The 16,289-nt window shown below is 38.3% G+C and overlaps 4 protein-coding genes across 4 annotated transcripts; 2 read left to right on the forward strand and 2 right to left on the reverse strand.

Annotated features, from left to right (window-relative positions):
- Positions 1-846: 846 nt before the first annotated feature.
- CABS01_11589 (uncharacterized protein) lies at positions 847-1,152 on the reverse strand (the record flags this gene model as incomplete). The annotated part of the gene is made up of 1 exon (XM_060544944.1): positions 847-1,152. The coding sequence occupies one exon, from the start codon at positions 1,150-1,152 to the stop codon at positions 847-849; it is 306 nt and encodes a 101-aa protein (XP_060397359.1).
- A 510-nt stretch (positions 1,153-1,662) lies between these two features.
- CABS01_11590 (uncharacterized protein) lies at positions 1,663-1,848 on the forward strand (the record flags this gene model as incomplete). Its single annotated transcript, XM_060544945.1, has 1 exon — positions 1,663-1,848. The coding sequence occupies one exon, from the start codon at positions 1,663-1,665 to the stop codon at positions 1,846-1,848; it is 186 nt and encodes a 61-aa protein (XP_060397360.1).
- Positions 1,849-5,282: 3,434 nt separating this feature from the next.
- Positions 5,283-7,491, forward strand: CABS01_11591 (glycosyltransferase family 2; the record flags this gene model as incomplete). The annotated part of the gene is made up of 5 exons (XM_060544946.1): positions 5,283-5,426; positions 5,495-5,596; positions 5,645-6,714; positions 6,764-6,957; positions 7,016-7,491. The coding sequence occupies 5 exons, from the start codon at positions 5,283-5,285 to the stop codon at positions 7,489-7,491; spliced, it is 1,986 nt and encodes a 661-aa protein (XP_060397361.1).
- A 714-nt stretch (positions 7,492-8,205) lies between these two features.
- Positions 8,206-8,952, reverse strand: CABS01_11592 (uncharacterized protein; the record flags this gene model as incomplete). The annotated part of the gene is made up of 1 exon (XM_060544947.1): positions 8,206-8,952. The coding sequence occupies one exon, from the start codon at positions 8,950-8,952 to the stop codon at positions 8,206-8,208; it is 747 nt and encodes a 248-aa protein (XP_060397362.1).
- Positions 8,953-16,289: the final 7,337 nt, after the last annotated feature.

The following is a 16,289-nucleotide window of genomic DNA, read 5'->3' on the forward strand; positions in this document are numbered from 1 at the left end:
CAGTTGCCGGGATGTTTTTTTAATGGAGACAATGTGGCATGGCATGGATGATGGATGGAGGGTGGGATGGTGGGATGGTGTGCACGGTCTTGGCGGAGATGGTAGGGAAAGGGGCGGGTTGGGCGGAGCGGGATTGGAGAAGAAGGAGACTGGACTGGTTGGTTTTCGGCTGGCGGCTTGCCTCACAGGCCAAGAGACCAATACCATACTGGTGACGGGGAATCAGGTTGGCTCTACCTACTCCGTATGCAATCCGACGGGAAGAGGAAAGGAAATTGTACCAAGATGCTGCGTCATCGAGATCCACGCCTCGGAGAGTGGCCTCAATCCGGGACAGCAAGATCCGTAGGACAGTCGCAGAACAATAGTCTGATATCCACATATGGCGAGAAGCGGCGGGAGAATTGGTGTTGTCGTTTCAATGTTGACGGTGTGAGGAAAAACCAAGGAAAAAAGACCAGGAGCTTATCTGGCGCGCCATTCTTTCGTATTGGCGGCTTGGCGCGCGTGCCGCCATGCCGAAGTAGCCAAGACAACGGGCGGCTTAAACGGCGACGACAACGTATGGATATGGGTGGCGGAGAGGAGTTAGAGATCGCGGAATATTCGTTTGACTCCTTTCTTCTTGCCGATGATGTGCTGCAGGATAGCAACCGAGATGGGGATGTCAGTTCAGGTTTTGCGTACTGTTCACCCCTTCATTACGGATATTTAGCCGCATTTTGAGGGTACTTCAGGAACATGGTAGTTGTCACTCCCCAATATGTACCGCTGTGAGCGTGCGATTATTCGCTTCGCCGCAAAACAGTGCCTTGTACCGTGCTTCAGCGCGGAGTGGGATGCAGCTCAGGACTTCAGATAAACCATCCCGATGAAAGCGAAAAATGACCTATGGATGATGTTGCGATAGCGGAAGCTCCAGCGGGCGACAATAGACACGAGACCGGGGTAAACCAGGTCGCCCCAGCCGTTCAGCTGGCTTTGGCTCGCCATGTCTCGGTATTGGGGAACCGGATCGACGTGGCGGGTGTGAATCGTCAACAAGATGTTCTGTGACTTTGCTAGGTGAGTCGAGACTTTCATGGCCCGCGTGGCACGGTGGATCCGATGGAATTCGTGGTAGCTGGGGTGCGGAGGAGTCTTGGGGCCCATTGTTCCAATGGAACGGCGGGATGCGAGGCTCGAGAGCGAGAACGACAGGCGAAATTATTGAAGAATGCCCCAGTCAGATCAGGAACCGGAGCGTCAATGTGGGTAGAGAGAGTCCGGTTGGCGTTGGTACATCTTCTATAGAAGGCGCTTGATCATCGTCTTTCTGAGAAGATCCCGATCGCCAGTGTTCGTACGAGCCATTGCCAATAGTCAAAGGCTCTTCTCGAGACTCTGTGACCGCAAAGATACCTGGCAAGCGTCATCGTTGCTCAGGCCAAGCGCGATGTAAGACAAGGATTCGTCAGCGATGCTCTGCAGAGGGGACGGGCGGGGGCGGGCGGCGACCGATATTGCCGCTGCTCATTCAAAAGGTAAACGGCGGCGACGGAGACTGCTGAGCCAAGGAGCAGAAGAAAGAAACACTGCAGAAAGACAACGGTGAGCTATCCGTCAAACACGCGAGAGAGCACGCGCCAGGGAATGAGGATGTCGAAATAGCCTCTGAGGTGGATGCTGTCAAGGTTTACGCTTATTAGCTTATTGGCGTGGGCAACGTATGCGTATGTAGTCAGGTATCAGTGGGCAAGCGAAGGAAGAAACGGTCTCGAACTGGTGGCCCAATTGCGCGGTATTGAGCCTCCAAGGCTTTGGGGCTGGAGAGGGTATTGGTGGGCCAGTCAGACAGGATGCGCATGATGGGTAGAAGTCGCTGGCGTTGTTTGCATGTGCTGCAGTGGCAATACGAGTAGCGTGGCGGTTTTGACCATCAGATATCTGAGAGAGGTAGGTATGCGTTGTTGGTTGGCATTAGTCGTCCGTCAGTAGGGCGACGTTGGAGAAGCCCACAAGCCACAGACGGGGTGTTGAAAAGTTGGAACAAGCCGAGGAAGACAAAGGAGGCTGGTGTCTCTCTTCAGGATTGCAAGTTCCCAGATCCCAGCACAGCTGAAGGAATGGAGCTTCAGACAGCCCGGCGACTACCGATGGTCGATCTGATAGCAACGGCCGCCGGCTCGGGTCTAGTAGCGTGGTAATGTGGTTAGCAGTGATTCAGTGAATGCCAATCGTGGGCCCATTCCCACCGTGGGCTAGCTCAACGCTTTGTGTTTTTGAGTTCCAAGGTTATCTGCGTAGCGCGGCGGGTCAGAGAAGTTAGCTGGCAGCCTGGCAGACGTTGAATCAGAATTTTTTCGATGATGGCGGCACTGAGCAGATTGCAGGTTTGAAAAGGGCCGGAAAGCTTGCTGCACTTTGAAGCATGCAAGTCGATAGTGCGTAGATGTGTGCGGGATGGTTCGCTGTGTGGTATCGGCATCCCGGTTGATGCTGTCAAATGGCGGTCCAGATTGATGCTCTGACCATCAAAGGTCCGCACATTTTGACAGGGACAGCCTGCTCGACAGCTGCCAACCCTGCTCCTGCCTCTTTTCCCTGCCGTGGTTGTAGCTCCTTCATCTTCGATCTCCGCTCTGCGGTGTTCCTTATTGATTCTTATCCGACGTACGGAGGATGCGGTACACATAATTTGCGAGCAAGGAGGCACAAGTGAGAGCAGGAGCGACAGCGTGCCCGACACAGCAAGAAGTGGGGGTCTATCTACCCAAGGTACCTACCTTGTCCAGATACGAACCTCAGAGATATGAACCACGACAGGCAGGCAGGTGCAACAAAACAGGCCACAACAGGCGGGAAGGAAGATAGAAAGAAGTAGCTGCTCATCCGGAAGGCGGCCGACACGATGAGGCGCTGTGGTGGCTGCAGTTCGTGCCGTTGGTGGCTTCTTCCCACAAGTTCCCAGAGCAAGTCGCATGTCGACTTTCCCTCTGGGGCCTTGGCGCCCGTGATGTGGTTGACGCTAGCACGCCTGCAGGTCTACCCCTGTTCATGATCCGGTACGTACACTACTGTGATAGTCAGCTCATGGTTCCGTTGCACTTGCCGATAAGGTAGGTAACGTCTTGGCGGCTCTTTCCCAGGCCCATGGGCTTTTTCCAATGTCCATCCATCCCGTCCCATCCTCGCCTTGCCCTCTGGTGTTTGCGCTTGCAAGAATTTTCCGAGTAACTGCCCTGAATTGTTAGTCCAAAAACGCCGCAAATGCAACAGGCAAACCGGGAAATAGGCCCACGTTTGATGATGCAGGTGGCTTTTCCTTTCTTGCCCACCCTGTCTCTCCCGCGACTCCCGCCTGCCTGCCCACCTGCCACCTGCTTTGCGGTTTGCCATACTATGGATGGCAGGCACGGGACACCTACCTTATTTCCCACAGCCCTGCTTTGATCTTTTGTATCCTTCCTCTGGAACTGCCATCTGGGACATGGCTATTATCTGACGCCTTCTTTGCTTCCATGGGTACTCTGTACGGAGCAAGGTATCTTGCTCTCTGAACTGGCAGGCGAATGTTTCCCTCATTGACATTTACAGGCTGCATTGCCCAATCATGTACGGAGTCCACTCCGACCGGCCCCACTCCACTCCGGCGTGGCATCAGATTATGTTTCCCATGCTCTTCTCATTCTTCGTGCTTTCCTAACTCTTGGATCCAAGTCATGATTTCTCTCCGCTCCGTTTTGTCACTTTTTGCCCAGCTTCTCTTCCTGGCTGATTCCCTTTGGCCCAGCCCCCTGCCTTCATACCCCCACACAACTTATTGTATCGGTACTTGACTCCGTAGCCATGTGGAAATCCTAAAGCCAGGTCATTTCCCCCAGAGCTTCGCGGTTCACCTGCAGTCTGCGGCGACTGTCAACCTTCTATGCAGATTTCGGCCATGGACAGCAACCTACGGTCATTAGCCTTGAGCTAGCCGTAGCACGCTGCTACGCTGCCATACCTTGATCTGAGATATTGGGTCCAACTGCAATGGCACCTGCTAGGGCCAGTAGGTATTCTGACTCTTTCCCAGCGGTGATGTCACAACATCTCTCCCACCGGGCCATTGCCACGATTTGCAAGCGACGGGAGTCAACACGATCCGTAACCAGGCAGCTAAGCGGATGCAGACATGAGAGACATACCCGCAGTGAAACGGCCCTTGTAACCGCCAAACGGTCCAATGGTCGCTGTATCCCTGCCACGATCCTTTTCACTTGCCCACACATTAGCCACGGGTGGGCTGGCGACTCGCGGGGATATTCATGGCAGGGGCAGAGAAATGTCCTTGTCGATTTTGCAGAAGATACCTACGATCCAGACATTATTCAACGAATAAACATGGTCATCTTGGAAGCAAGCCCGGAGCAGCCCAGCCCAGCCTAGCAATGAGGTACTTACCTACGGAATACCACCATACTGTACGTATTCGTGCCTCATTCTGTGGCCGTGATACCGTATTCACATCCTTGCAGGAGGAAGCAAGACGGTGTGTTTACTCCTGCTTGGCCTGAAGTGGCCTGCTACTACGGCTCGCCTTGTCTTCCTCTGCCCTTTCTCCAGGCCGTTTATTCCTGTTTCTCGTATGCTCGCGTGTCTGTCTGGGCTATACGCATGCCGTAAGGTAGCCGCACCTTCCTCTCTCCACGCTGTGGTGAACCTGCCTGTTTGGGTCCGCTACATTCACCAGCCCCATCCTATCTCGGCTTCACCTTGGGCTCTCACCACATCCAATCCCGGTTACTGCCTGTATTCCACTCCACCTCACCTTACCTCGCCTCTCCTAAGGAACCCTACACCTTCTCCTCCGTCATTCCGCCGTCTGTGTGGCTTATCTTGAACAAAACCTTTCCTCCCTCCGTCCCGCTCGTTGCACCTAGAAGCTAGACGTTGGCTCCTAGTCCTCCGCTGCCATCATCGCGCTACTCTCGCCGCCTCGCCCGCTCGCTAGTTCAACTCCACGAGGCTGGTCTACTTTCAATTTTCAGTCACTCGCTTTGACGACTTTCGCTGCTCTCTCTTTCTTCCAGCTTCGAGCTCTTGTCACACACTCACCCGCGTTCGGTGCCGAGAGCCCTGCCGTCTACTTCGAGGAACCTAATGGGAGTACATTGACACTTGAAGCCATCTTCGTTTGCCTCACCACCCCTTCCGCGCACTCGCTATACTGCCAGCCCGAGCCGACTCTCGATCTCCTTCACACATAGTAATCTTGTGTGAAAGTAGCTCGTGTCGCTTTACGGGAACCTGATACCACAATGTCGCCTCCTTACACAACACGGGGAGCTTCTCCCGACTCGAGCCTGACGCCCCCGACTAATCCGTTCGGTTCTAACCCGTTCGACACCGACAACGATTCGAGCGCGGCCCCTTCTCTTGCCAGTGACTCGACTTTTACTGTGGTACGCTTCCATGAAGTGCCACTGGCGATGGCTTCCGGCCTGAAGGAAAAGGGACTGACATATCTCAGAACGCTGTTGGGCAAACACATCCGTACGACACCACAGACAGATCAGGTCAGAGATCGAGCTGGGCCGACTCTTCTCACCACCGTCTAAGCAGACCCGATATCGTAGGTTGCTCAACATCCGTTTCTCCAAGCCCAACTAACAGGTACCAGGAGCCCTCGCCGCTGGGCAGAGAAGTTCCGGTCTATAATGAAAAGGGCCATCACCAATCCTCTTCTGAGACGGACGTTGAAGCTAGCCATGTTCCGCCTGTTATTTCTGACCCCGAGAAGGCAAAGGAGACGCACACGACCGCACTTCCACCCTCATCAGGCGAGTCTTTTCCCAAGAGACTTTACGGGCGTTTCCGCGCAACCTACTGCCCCAAGGAAGAGCCGCCTTTGGTCTTGCCTGTATGCCCGAACGACACCGAGAAGCTCAGCTACGTTCACACCAACCGACTGCTTCTCTACATCTTTGGCGTCTTCTCTTTCCTCTCGCTCGGCGCCGGAATGTGGCTGTTTGCGCTCTCTGCCCCGGCATTCTACTGGTATGGCGTCTTCGCGGGAGCAATGTGCATCTACTTGTTGATCTCCTACGCCGTCGGAATCATTGGACGAGACTGGGATTACAAGGCTCACTTGGATTTGGTTGAGCGCTTCCCTATTACCGAAGACAACGCCCCGACTGTTGATATCTACCTCCCCTGCTGTTCCGAGCCCATCGAAATTCTGGAAAACACATATAAGCACATTGTCAATATTGATTGGCCTGCGTCCAAGCTCCAGGTTCACGTCATGGACGACGGCAACTCGGAACCGGTTCGACTTCTGGCTGAGAAATATGGCTTCAACTACTCCGTTCGCGATGACCGGCCCCGTCTCCGAAAGGCTGGCAACCTGCGATGGACCTTTGCACAGACCAGCGGAGAGTTCTTTGCCATTTTCGATGCTGACTTCTGCCCACGCCCTGACTTTGTTAAGGAATTGATGGTTGAGCACTTGGGCGATGATAAGACGGCCCTTGTTCAGAGCCCTCAGTACTTCCGCGTCACTGACGACCAAACTTGGGTTGAGCAGGGTGCAGGTGCCACTCAGGAATTGTTCTACCGTGTCGTGCAGGTCAATCGTAACAGATGGGGAGCCTCAATCTGCGTTGGTAGCAATGCTCTCTACCGTCGTGAGTCTCTTGTCGAGGTCGGTGGAACGGCCGAAATTGGCTTCTCCGAGGATGTTCACACTGGGTAAGTTTGATCCAACCAACTTGCAAGACCATTGACTAATATTTCACAGTTTTGGTGCGGTTGACCGCGGCTGGAAGGTCAAGTACATCCCTCTCTGCCTCGCCACCGGTGTTTGCCCCAACTCTCCTCGCGCCTTCTTCTCCCAGCAGATGCGATGGGCTCGTGGTTCAACGACTCTTCTTACAAACGGCCACTTCTGGGTCTCGAATCTCACCCTCATGCAAAAGATCTGTTATCTGTCAGGTTTGTACTTCTTCTTCACAGCGATACAGCGACCATTCGCCCATCTAACCAAATGCAGGCTTCTTGTACTACGCTGCAGTTTCACTCAACATCTTCCTTGCCCCTATTGCCGGCACTCTTCTCCTTGCTATCCGCCCGGAATGGTTCAAGTTCTGGAACCTGGCTTTTGCTATCCCTTCGATCCTATATGGTGTGATCCTCATGCGTTGCTGGGCTAAGGCCAAATATGGCTTCAACGTGCAGCATGCCATGACGGTTCAGAGCTACGCCTACCTCACCGCTATCAAGGATCGTCTCTTCAACATTGAGCTTCTCTGGGCTGCATCTGGCGACTCCAAGGCCCACAAGAGCAACAAGTATCGCAACATGCGCCTGCTTTGCATCATCTGGACCCTAATTGTCACTGGTGCCATGGTCGGTGTCGTCACATGGCGCCTTGTCACTGGCTTCACCTGGTACCACCCCTTACCACTGATCATCATCAACGTCTACAACCTGTTTATCAACCACTACTTCATGTTTTGCAACTGGTAAAATTCTACCGGTGTCTAGGCATGCGAGGGTTGTGAAAACGATGAAGAGGTGTTTGTTATTAAAAGCTTGCATTATACATGGACAAATGGAGTCAAGACATTTGATTTTTCGCGATCGAGATGACGGAGGTAGCATTGACGGTTTTACTCGTATGGAAACGGCCTTATACCATGGACATAGACGCAAGCACTTAAGTCTGCCTGCACACACTGCTTCCACAGCATACATAGTTGGTGTTCTTGTATATCACGGTGGATAGAGTAATCGTGGAAGTACCCTGGCAGCGCTGCTGCTCTTCATAATCATATCAATAGTAATACTTGTACGAAGAATTTGCGATCTCTTTCATCCTTGAAAGTAATTTGTCGACCTCGAGACTCGCTTAGGAGTCTCGGAGTTTCGTCTTCTGCTCCCAGCTCGCCTGCTCGTGTTCGGCTGTGCCACATTCTTCGTAACCTTAGAGTCGCAACAATTCTTCCGGATCAAATCTAACACCTCGTGTATTTAATGGATTCAAGCTATTCATATGCTTCCACACATCTTCGGGGTTGTCATAGTTCTCAATCATTCAATCTGGTATCGATCCTCGGGGGGCCGTAAAGATTGCATTTGTTTCGCCAGCCCAGATAGGGCAGCCATCTCGTCCTGCTCCTTACTGAGTCGAAGCCTTGAGTATTCATTTACTGTCCGATACCACAGAGATTGTGGGTCTTTCTAAAGGATACCATATGGAACATAGAGATATGCCCTCCCGCTCCATTTATCTTCGGAAGTAAAATCTTGGTCGTTGTCCATGCTCTCGCTTTTCTGTGAAAACCGGCAAACCCATACCACTTCCTGGGCACAGAAGTGCAGTACCCGTCGTGAAAGTGGCATTTCCTGATAGGCCCATCCACGACTCAAAAGTGGCCAGTCTGGGCTTTCTCTTATTTGATACTCCCTCGACATAAGTGGAAAGTCAGGAAGTTCATGGCGAACATATGTGTCTTTGTACCCTGGAGAGAGTTTGGACATGTACTTGTCATTTGTTTGTCTGAAACAACCACCAGACGCGTCGCTAGAATTTGTTGCTGCGATTGTGAGATATGCGTTTGCATAAATATTGGCCATTTGCGCAGCCTGTTCCGTCCAATCTGCTATGGAATCTCGCAAAATGCACAATGAATCGATCCACAAATACGAGACGTCTAGACGACGACAGACCGTGATTGCATCCTGGAATGTTGCATTAAGTTGATGCCAAGGTATGTTTCTCTGGTGATCCTTGATTGTCTCTTTGGTGGTTTTGGTGATTTGGGCGCTTTCACCCCAACAATAGCTCAGGCATACATAACGCTGCTGCCCAACGTTCTCCCGCAGAATAACTTGATTCTCGTTGATCTGGAGAAGTCTTTTCGGTGAAGCTCGTTGACCATGCCCGTGCTTGCCACTTTCATAACAACAGACTTGAAATACACTCATTAAGCCAACCTTTGATTGTTCGAAAGGTTGCCTCGGAGCTTGTGTTTCCTGGAAGGTGAGCAGCAATCCTTTTTGAGTGTAACGGGTTTTTTTCCTGGCCTATGAAATCATTGATCAGCCGTGTGAACATAGACGAAAATCATGGCATGGTAGACCATCTCCCCAATATCCGACATCTGCTACTAACAATCACTGGTCGTAGTGCTTAGTGTGGAGCGATTTACCATCTGTAGTGAATATATCGACCCTTGTATCTTCGTACGACTCCATACAATAGACTCGGAAGGCATGGTCTTGGTGAATGCTGATTTTATAGACTTGCTGCGCATCAATCGGAGCCAATCTAATACATTGATCGAGGAAGACGCACCGAGAGCAGCCGTTTTGTCACGTAACAGGGATAGTAATCGCACCTTACGAAGTACCCGTCACGTACTAAATTACGTATCTATCTTAGATATCGTATATATAGACCTTTTCTTTTTATCTATTTCTATTTTAATAATTAAGCTACTTTTATTATACTCCGTATACTTATTACTACGTACTATAACTTATAATAATTATAAGCCTAGCTCTTAATTAAGACCTTATATTATAATAACGTACTTATTAATATAATTTTTATAATCTTTTTAAAATAACTAATTTATTTATATTTATTTTAATATAAACTAAATTAACTAATTACGATAGTTAAATTAAATAGTTTAACGTATTTTATATTATAAATAAGAGCGTTAGGGTCTAGAAATACGTTAACTTAAATACTCTAAATTTTAACGTATTTTTTAACCCTTTTATAATACTTGCTTTACTTTTTAAATTTAGATAATTAGTTATAACTTATAATAAAAAAGAACTACGAGCTTATTAAGCCCGTTATAAAGTATTTAAAAACGATTAAAAAAACTAAGAAATCCTTTATTAATAATTTCTAAATATAACTCTTAGTACGAACTTTTTAATTTCTTTAAATATAAATAACTTATAGGACTAAGCTGGGTTTTTTTTTATAAAGCTAGTTATATTACTTATTTTATATAAATAAATTTATTTTTATACTATATTTATAAACAGGATCTATATATTTAAAAATATTTAGAAATAATAAGAGCTTAATACTAAATATAAGTAACTTATAGCTTATAAATATAATATTATTAATATATATATTAAAGTCCTTATTTAGTAATTAATAAAATTAGTTAATATTATATTATATAAATACGTATTTTAAAAAGCTATTAAGAACGGCGCTAAGTTTAGTATATAATAAATCGTTAAATATTTAAAATAAAAATTTATGCCCCCCGAACTAGTAATAAGGAATGCAGTTTAAAAAGAATATTAATAAGCCCTTAATAAAACGAGGATTAGAATTAACTTTTAATATTAATATAAAAAATAGTAATCTATTTATTTCTAAACTAAAACGTACAATATTTTAAAAATTAGTAAAAAGATTACCGTATTTGATTTTTTAGTTATAGTTAAGTCTAAACTTAACCCTATATAAAATTAATATATATATAAAACTTTTAATAAATTAATAACCTTTGGAATATATATAAGGACCCTTAAAGAGATTATATATATATTTAGCTTAGTAACCTAAGACGTATATATTAAACGATTTTTAAATTAAAAAAGGGCTTATTTTATTTTTATTAGACGCTCTAACTTAGTTAACGATATAAATAGGAAGGGTAACGTTATATATTTTTATAATTATATATACTTATAGCGCCCTATAGCGTACTAAAAATTAAAATAAGTATTTATAAATTAAAATACTAATAAGTTATTAATATAAATACTAAGGAGCTATATAAAAAAAGTCCTCGTTATTATTAAATTAAATAAATAGAAATTATTTTATAATAAGCTTAAAAAAGCTAGTTAGCTAAAGAACGATAGAACCCCTAAGAAACCTAAATTTTTAAAAGGATTTTTTAATTAACTTATAGCGAGCTTATTAATAAACTAAAACGAGGGCTACGTAATCGCTATACTTATAAAAAGTTAGGACTTAAAAATAAATATAATTTTTAGTACCCCTATAAATAGTACTTACTCCCTTTTTTAGAATATAGTAATAAATAGTTATAAAATAATATATTTAATTAATAATAAGAGCTTATTTAAATTTAAGAATTACGTATTATTAAGTAATAAAAATTATATTAAATTAAGAATTATTATATTACTTATTACTATACGCAATACTCGTATTATAAAAGGCGTTTTAAATAGATTTAAAAAAAAGAGAACTTACGATTTAAAACTCTAAAACGTCGCTTATATTAAGGGATTTTATATTAATATAGTTTTAAAGACTTTACTAAATAGAAGCGTATTTTAATATTACGGTCTAAATTATACTTTATAATAAAAAACGCTTTATAAGAGTACTATTAAAAAGTAGCTTATTTAAAAAAAATAATTTAATCTTCTTTAAATATAAGCTCCTCTAATCCTATTTTTTTTTTATAAACCTTAAGTATATCCTATAGAGCTTAGCTAATATTATATTACTAATTAGTTATAAAAAATTCTATTACTTATATTAACGTATTTATAAAAAGTTTAATAGCGCGCTCTTTTAATATTTTAAAACGGGTTATTTTAAATTTAATACTTTTTAATAATTATTATATAAAACTCGAGGTATACGTATTAAACTTCTATTATAAGTTAAATATAAAATATATATATTATTTAATATTAAAATAGTAATCTTAAAAAGACTACTTTTAAGAAGAGCCTTATAGCTATAGTATTATATATATTAAGATCTCTTTTATTTTAAACTATTTTTTAGTAAATAATAATATATACTTATAGCTTTTAATAAATATAATGGGTAGCTTAGGGAGTTTTTTTTAAAAATTAAAATAGAAAAAAAAGTATTTTTTATACTATAGAGCCTCGAAGTAGCGATTTATTATTAAAAAAGGACTCTAATTTATTTTTTTAAAAATAATAATAAGACTACCTTCCTAATTATAAACGTTAAATACGTATATAAGACGTAATATAATAAGCTAAGAATTAAAATAGAACTTTTATTTTTATATATAAAAAAACCCGTAAATAACGCTAAAAGAGTAGGTTAATTCGTAATTACTAAAGCTTATAAAATATACTTTTTTATAAACCTCTTTATAAATTTATAAAATAAAATAGTACTAATAATAATCTTTATTTATAATATTACCCTATAAGAAACTAATAAAAAGAATTTACTTATTATAATAAAAATTAACTAGTAAAAGTAGTATTAACGCTAGTAATAAACGGGTTACTAAATACGGGATTCTAAACTAATTACCCCGTATCTTAATAACTTTTATATATATAGCTACTAAGTATACCCTTTTTATAAAAATTATAAAAGGGGTATACGTTAAAAAGAGTTTAAAGTACTTCCCTATAGGTATATAAAATACTTAATTAGATATATACTAAAAATATATAATTTATATAAGGTCTAAGTACCTACGCTTAAATAAGTATTTATTATAAAGAATATTAAGTTTAATAAAAAAGTCTTTTATAATCCCGTATATAAAAAATAAGCTATTATAAACGAGTAAGTAAATTTAGTAATTTAAAAAATATAAAAACTTTTTAATATTAATAATAAGCTAGTTTAAGTACTTAAAAAAGTAAATCTAAACTTTAAAAATACTAATATTTAAAATAACTCTATAATCGAAAATAATATTATTATTAAATTTTTAATTATTTAAAACGCTAAGTAATTAATAAACGTACTTTAGAATATAGTTAATAAAACTAAAGAGGCTAATATAGTCTTATTATTATTACTAACCCCTAAAATAACCCCCTTATACGAGCTTAAGAATAGGAGTAAAAAAAAGGATATAATAACTAAGTTATAAACGGCTCTATATAGTTTATAATCCTCCCTATAAATATTTTTATATATTATAAAAGTTCTCGAGCTTTTAATTCTTAATAACTCTTAATAAAACGCTAAAGTACGTAATAAATAAAGTACTAATTATAAAAAAGTAATTTTTAATACTAAAGTTAATATTAATAAAGAACTTTTATAATAAACCTTTATTATTATATAAAAATAGAGCTTATAAGAACTATTTTATTAAGTACTAAGTAAAGCTTTATTAAGTTCTAAATATTTAAACCGGGCCTATAAACTTTTATAACGCTTTAATAATAATATTTTTATAACGCTGTTATATTTAAATATAAAAAATAGTAATTATTATAACCGTTTTTAGGACTACTTTTTCTTTATTTTTATACTTAATTAGTAAAAGGCTATAGAAAAAAGTAATATAAGATATATAATATTTTATTAAATAATAAAAAGAGTAGTTTATAGGACTTATTTAGAGCGTTCTAAAGGAGTTTAGAAACTATAACTTATTAAAATTAACTTTTAGAACTTATTAAAAAAGTTTAGTAATATTAAATATCTCTTATTATAACTATAAAAACTACTTAGGGATATTATAAATATAGAAATAAAAAAGCTAAGGGATATTAGTATATAAAAAGAGGTTAACTATAATTTTAAATAAGGGATCTTATTTTTATTAAAATAAGTATATACTTATAAGTACGACGTTAATAACGAAGTTAGTAAAATAAAAGTATATATATATATAAAAGAGGATATATAACTACTTAACCCCTTATAAAATACGTACGCTTTAATACTTATTATAAAAGCCTTTAGGCTTATAATAATAATAATTACCTAATTTAACTTTAAAATAGATTAGTATAATATTATTAACGTATTCCTTAATACGCTTCTTAAGAGCGAGAAGTTAATAATTATTAAATTCCTAAAGGGATATAAAGTTATTAATAAAATAAATAAGCTCTAACGTACTCTATATAGCCTCCGAGACTTATTAATTCTCTAGTTTTAAACTTTTATTTTTATATTTCGTAATATAAATATAATATATAACTACGAGGAGATTTATATTTACTAAACTATAAATAAAAAAATAATACTAGTATTTTATATTAATAACTTTATTATTCTATATTATTAAAACGACCGAAAGGTAGCTTAGGGAATTATTAATAATATAAAAAAATATATTAACCTTAAGGAGAATAGACTAATTAATTACTTTTTTAAAATATAGATTTTATAAGACCGTATTATTTATAAAGTTTATTTTATTTATAACGTATATATTAAGTAAGTTACTAAGCGTTTTAACTTTATAAATTTATTATATCTAGCTACCCCTCTTTTTTAAAAAGAGTTTAAACTAAACGAGGGGTAAGTAATAAAAGAAGAAATAAAAAGTTATTAAAAAAAAGTTAAGAGTATATTTTATATAGCTATTATAATTAAACTAGACGTTACTTTTACTTATTCGTAATTATTATAGTTCCTAACTAACCTAAACATAACCTATATTAAAATAATTAATTATTATATTTAATATCTCTATATAATAAAATATTTTATGCTCTATTATAGTAGTATACTAAGTGCGTAATTATTATTTTTAACTAAAAATACTAGCTTTATAAATAACGAGGTAATATAACGATTATTTTAAAAATATATAATATTCTTTTTTAATAGCCTAATTTAATAAAAATTAGTATATTAAGTAATAGTTACGACGTTAATTACCGAAGCTAAGTTTTTTTATTTTAAGGAAACTATAAAAGAGATTATAGCTCTAAAGCGCCTTTTTAAAAATATTACCCTTAACCTAAGAGAAGTATAGTTAGTTAATTATAATAATTAGTAAATAATTTAACTCGTCGTAGGAGAAAAAAAAAGAATAGTTACTTAACTTTATTATATTAATATATAGAATATATAACTAAAATAAAAATACGTAAGAGGTAGTTTTAAGGTTATTTATATATTAATAAAAGATATATTAGTAAATAGACTTACTAAAAACCTTTTACGAGCTAAGTTTAAATATTTTTATATACTTTTTAACTTTTATAATACGCAAAAAGTTATTATAAATAGCTAAAATAGTTAAAAATAATTAATTTAAGTTATACTTAGAAAAACTTAATACCTAAAAGTAAATAATAAATAGAACTTAAAATACGGCCCAGAGGCTTAAAATAAATAAAATAAAAACCTCTTATAGCCTAAAAGCCTAAACTTTTAAAATAACTTTACTTTATAAAATATATATATATAAAAATAAGACCCGGGCTTATACTTACTATTTAAACTCCTAGTTTATAAAATATATAATTACTAAGAGTATAGCGTTATTAAAGAGGAGAGTTAATATATATATTAAAAAATACGTTTTACGTACTTTAAAGTTTATAAAACTAAGAATAATAAAAATAATAAAAGGCGTAAGAGCTAAAATAATTATTAAATTAATAACCTAGGGTATAAAAGCGGGTAATATAATAAGAAATTAGTTATAAATAATTATAATAAGTATAAAAGAGGACTAGGGGTATAAGTTAAGGAAGTCCTCTATATAAAAGCTAATATAGTTCTTATATAGCTTTTAGTTATTAACTATTTAGTAAATAATACTACGGAGCTTAGTAATATTTTATTAAAACTATAATTAAAAGTACGCTTCTTAATAATAAAAAAAAATAATATATTTATAAAAAAGGGAGCGCTATTTATAATAATTTTAATAAGAGCCTAGGCTATTAATTATAAAATAACCGGTATATTAATATAACCCTTAGCTAAATAGCCGTTAAAATAGCGCGTATACTAATTACTACTTTTTATAAAATAATAACTACTATCCTTAGGGTTAGTATATTAAAAAGTTATTTTAAAATAAGGTAAGTATTAAATCTCCTATTCTTTAAGAGCCTCTCCCTTAAGCTTCTTAGGGACTAAGTATATATTAAATAAGCTTAGAATAATAAAAAGAACTATATTTATTATAAGGGGTACTTTTACTTCTTAGCGTTCTTTTTTATTTTTTATTATTTTTTTAAAAAGAGTTAGCTTTATATTTTTTAAATTTTAAAATAATATTAAATATAAACTTTTAAAATAATAAGTATATAATATACTTTTTTTAAAGGGCTTATTATTTAAACTAATCTTATTTTTATTTTTAAATTTTAAAAAGGGGATAAGTAAAAGCTCGTTAGAGCTCTTATTATTACTATTTACTTTATTATTACCCTTATTATAATTACTAAAGAGAGCCTCGAACTTAATAAAGTCTTTAGTATTTTAATTAATAACTTTAATATTCTCTTAACTAAAGAGAGAGAGCTTAGTAACTAAGCTTTAATAAATAAATAAGAAGTCGTAGGGGGGGGAGACGATTTAAAAGGGCTCGTTAATATTA

The sequence above is a fragment of the Colletotrichum abscissum genome (assembly GCF_030869225.1).
Source record: "Colletotrichum abscissum strain IMI 504890 chromosome Unknown Scaffold_32.1, whole genome shotgun sequence".
In the NCBI taxonomy this organism is placed as follows: Eukaryota; Fungi; Ascomycota; class Sordariomycetes; order Glomerellales; family Glomerellaceae; genus Colletotrichum; species Colletotrichum abscissum.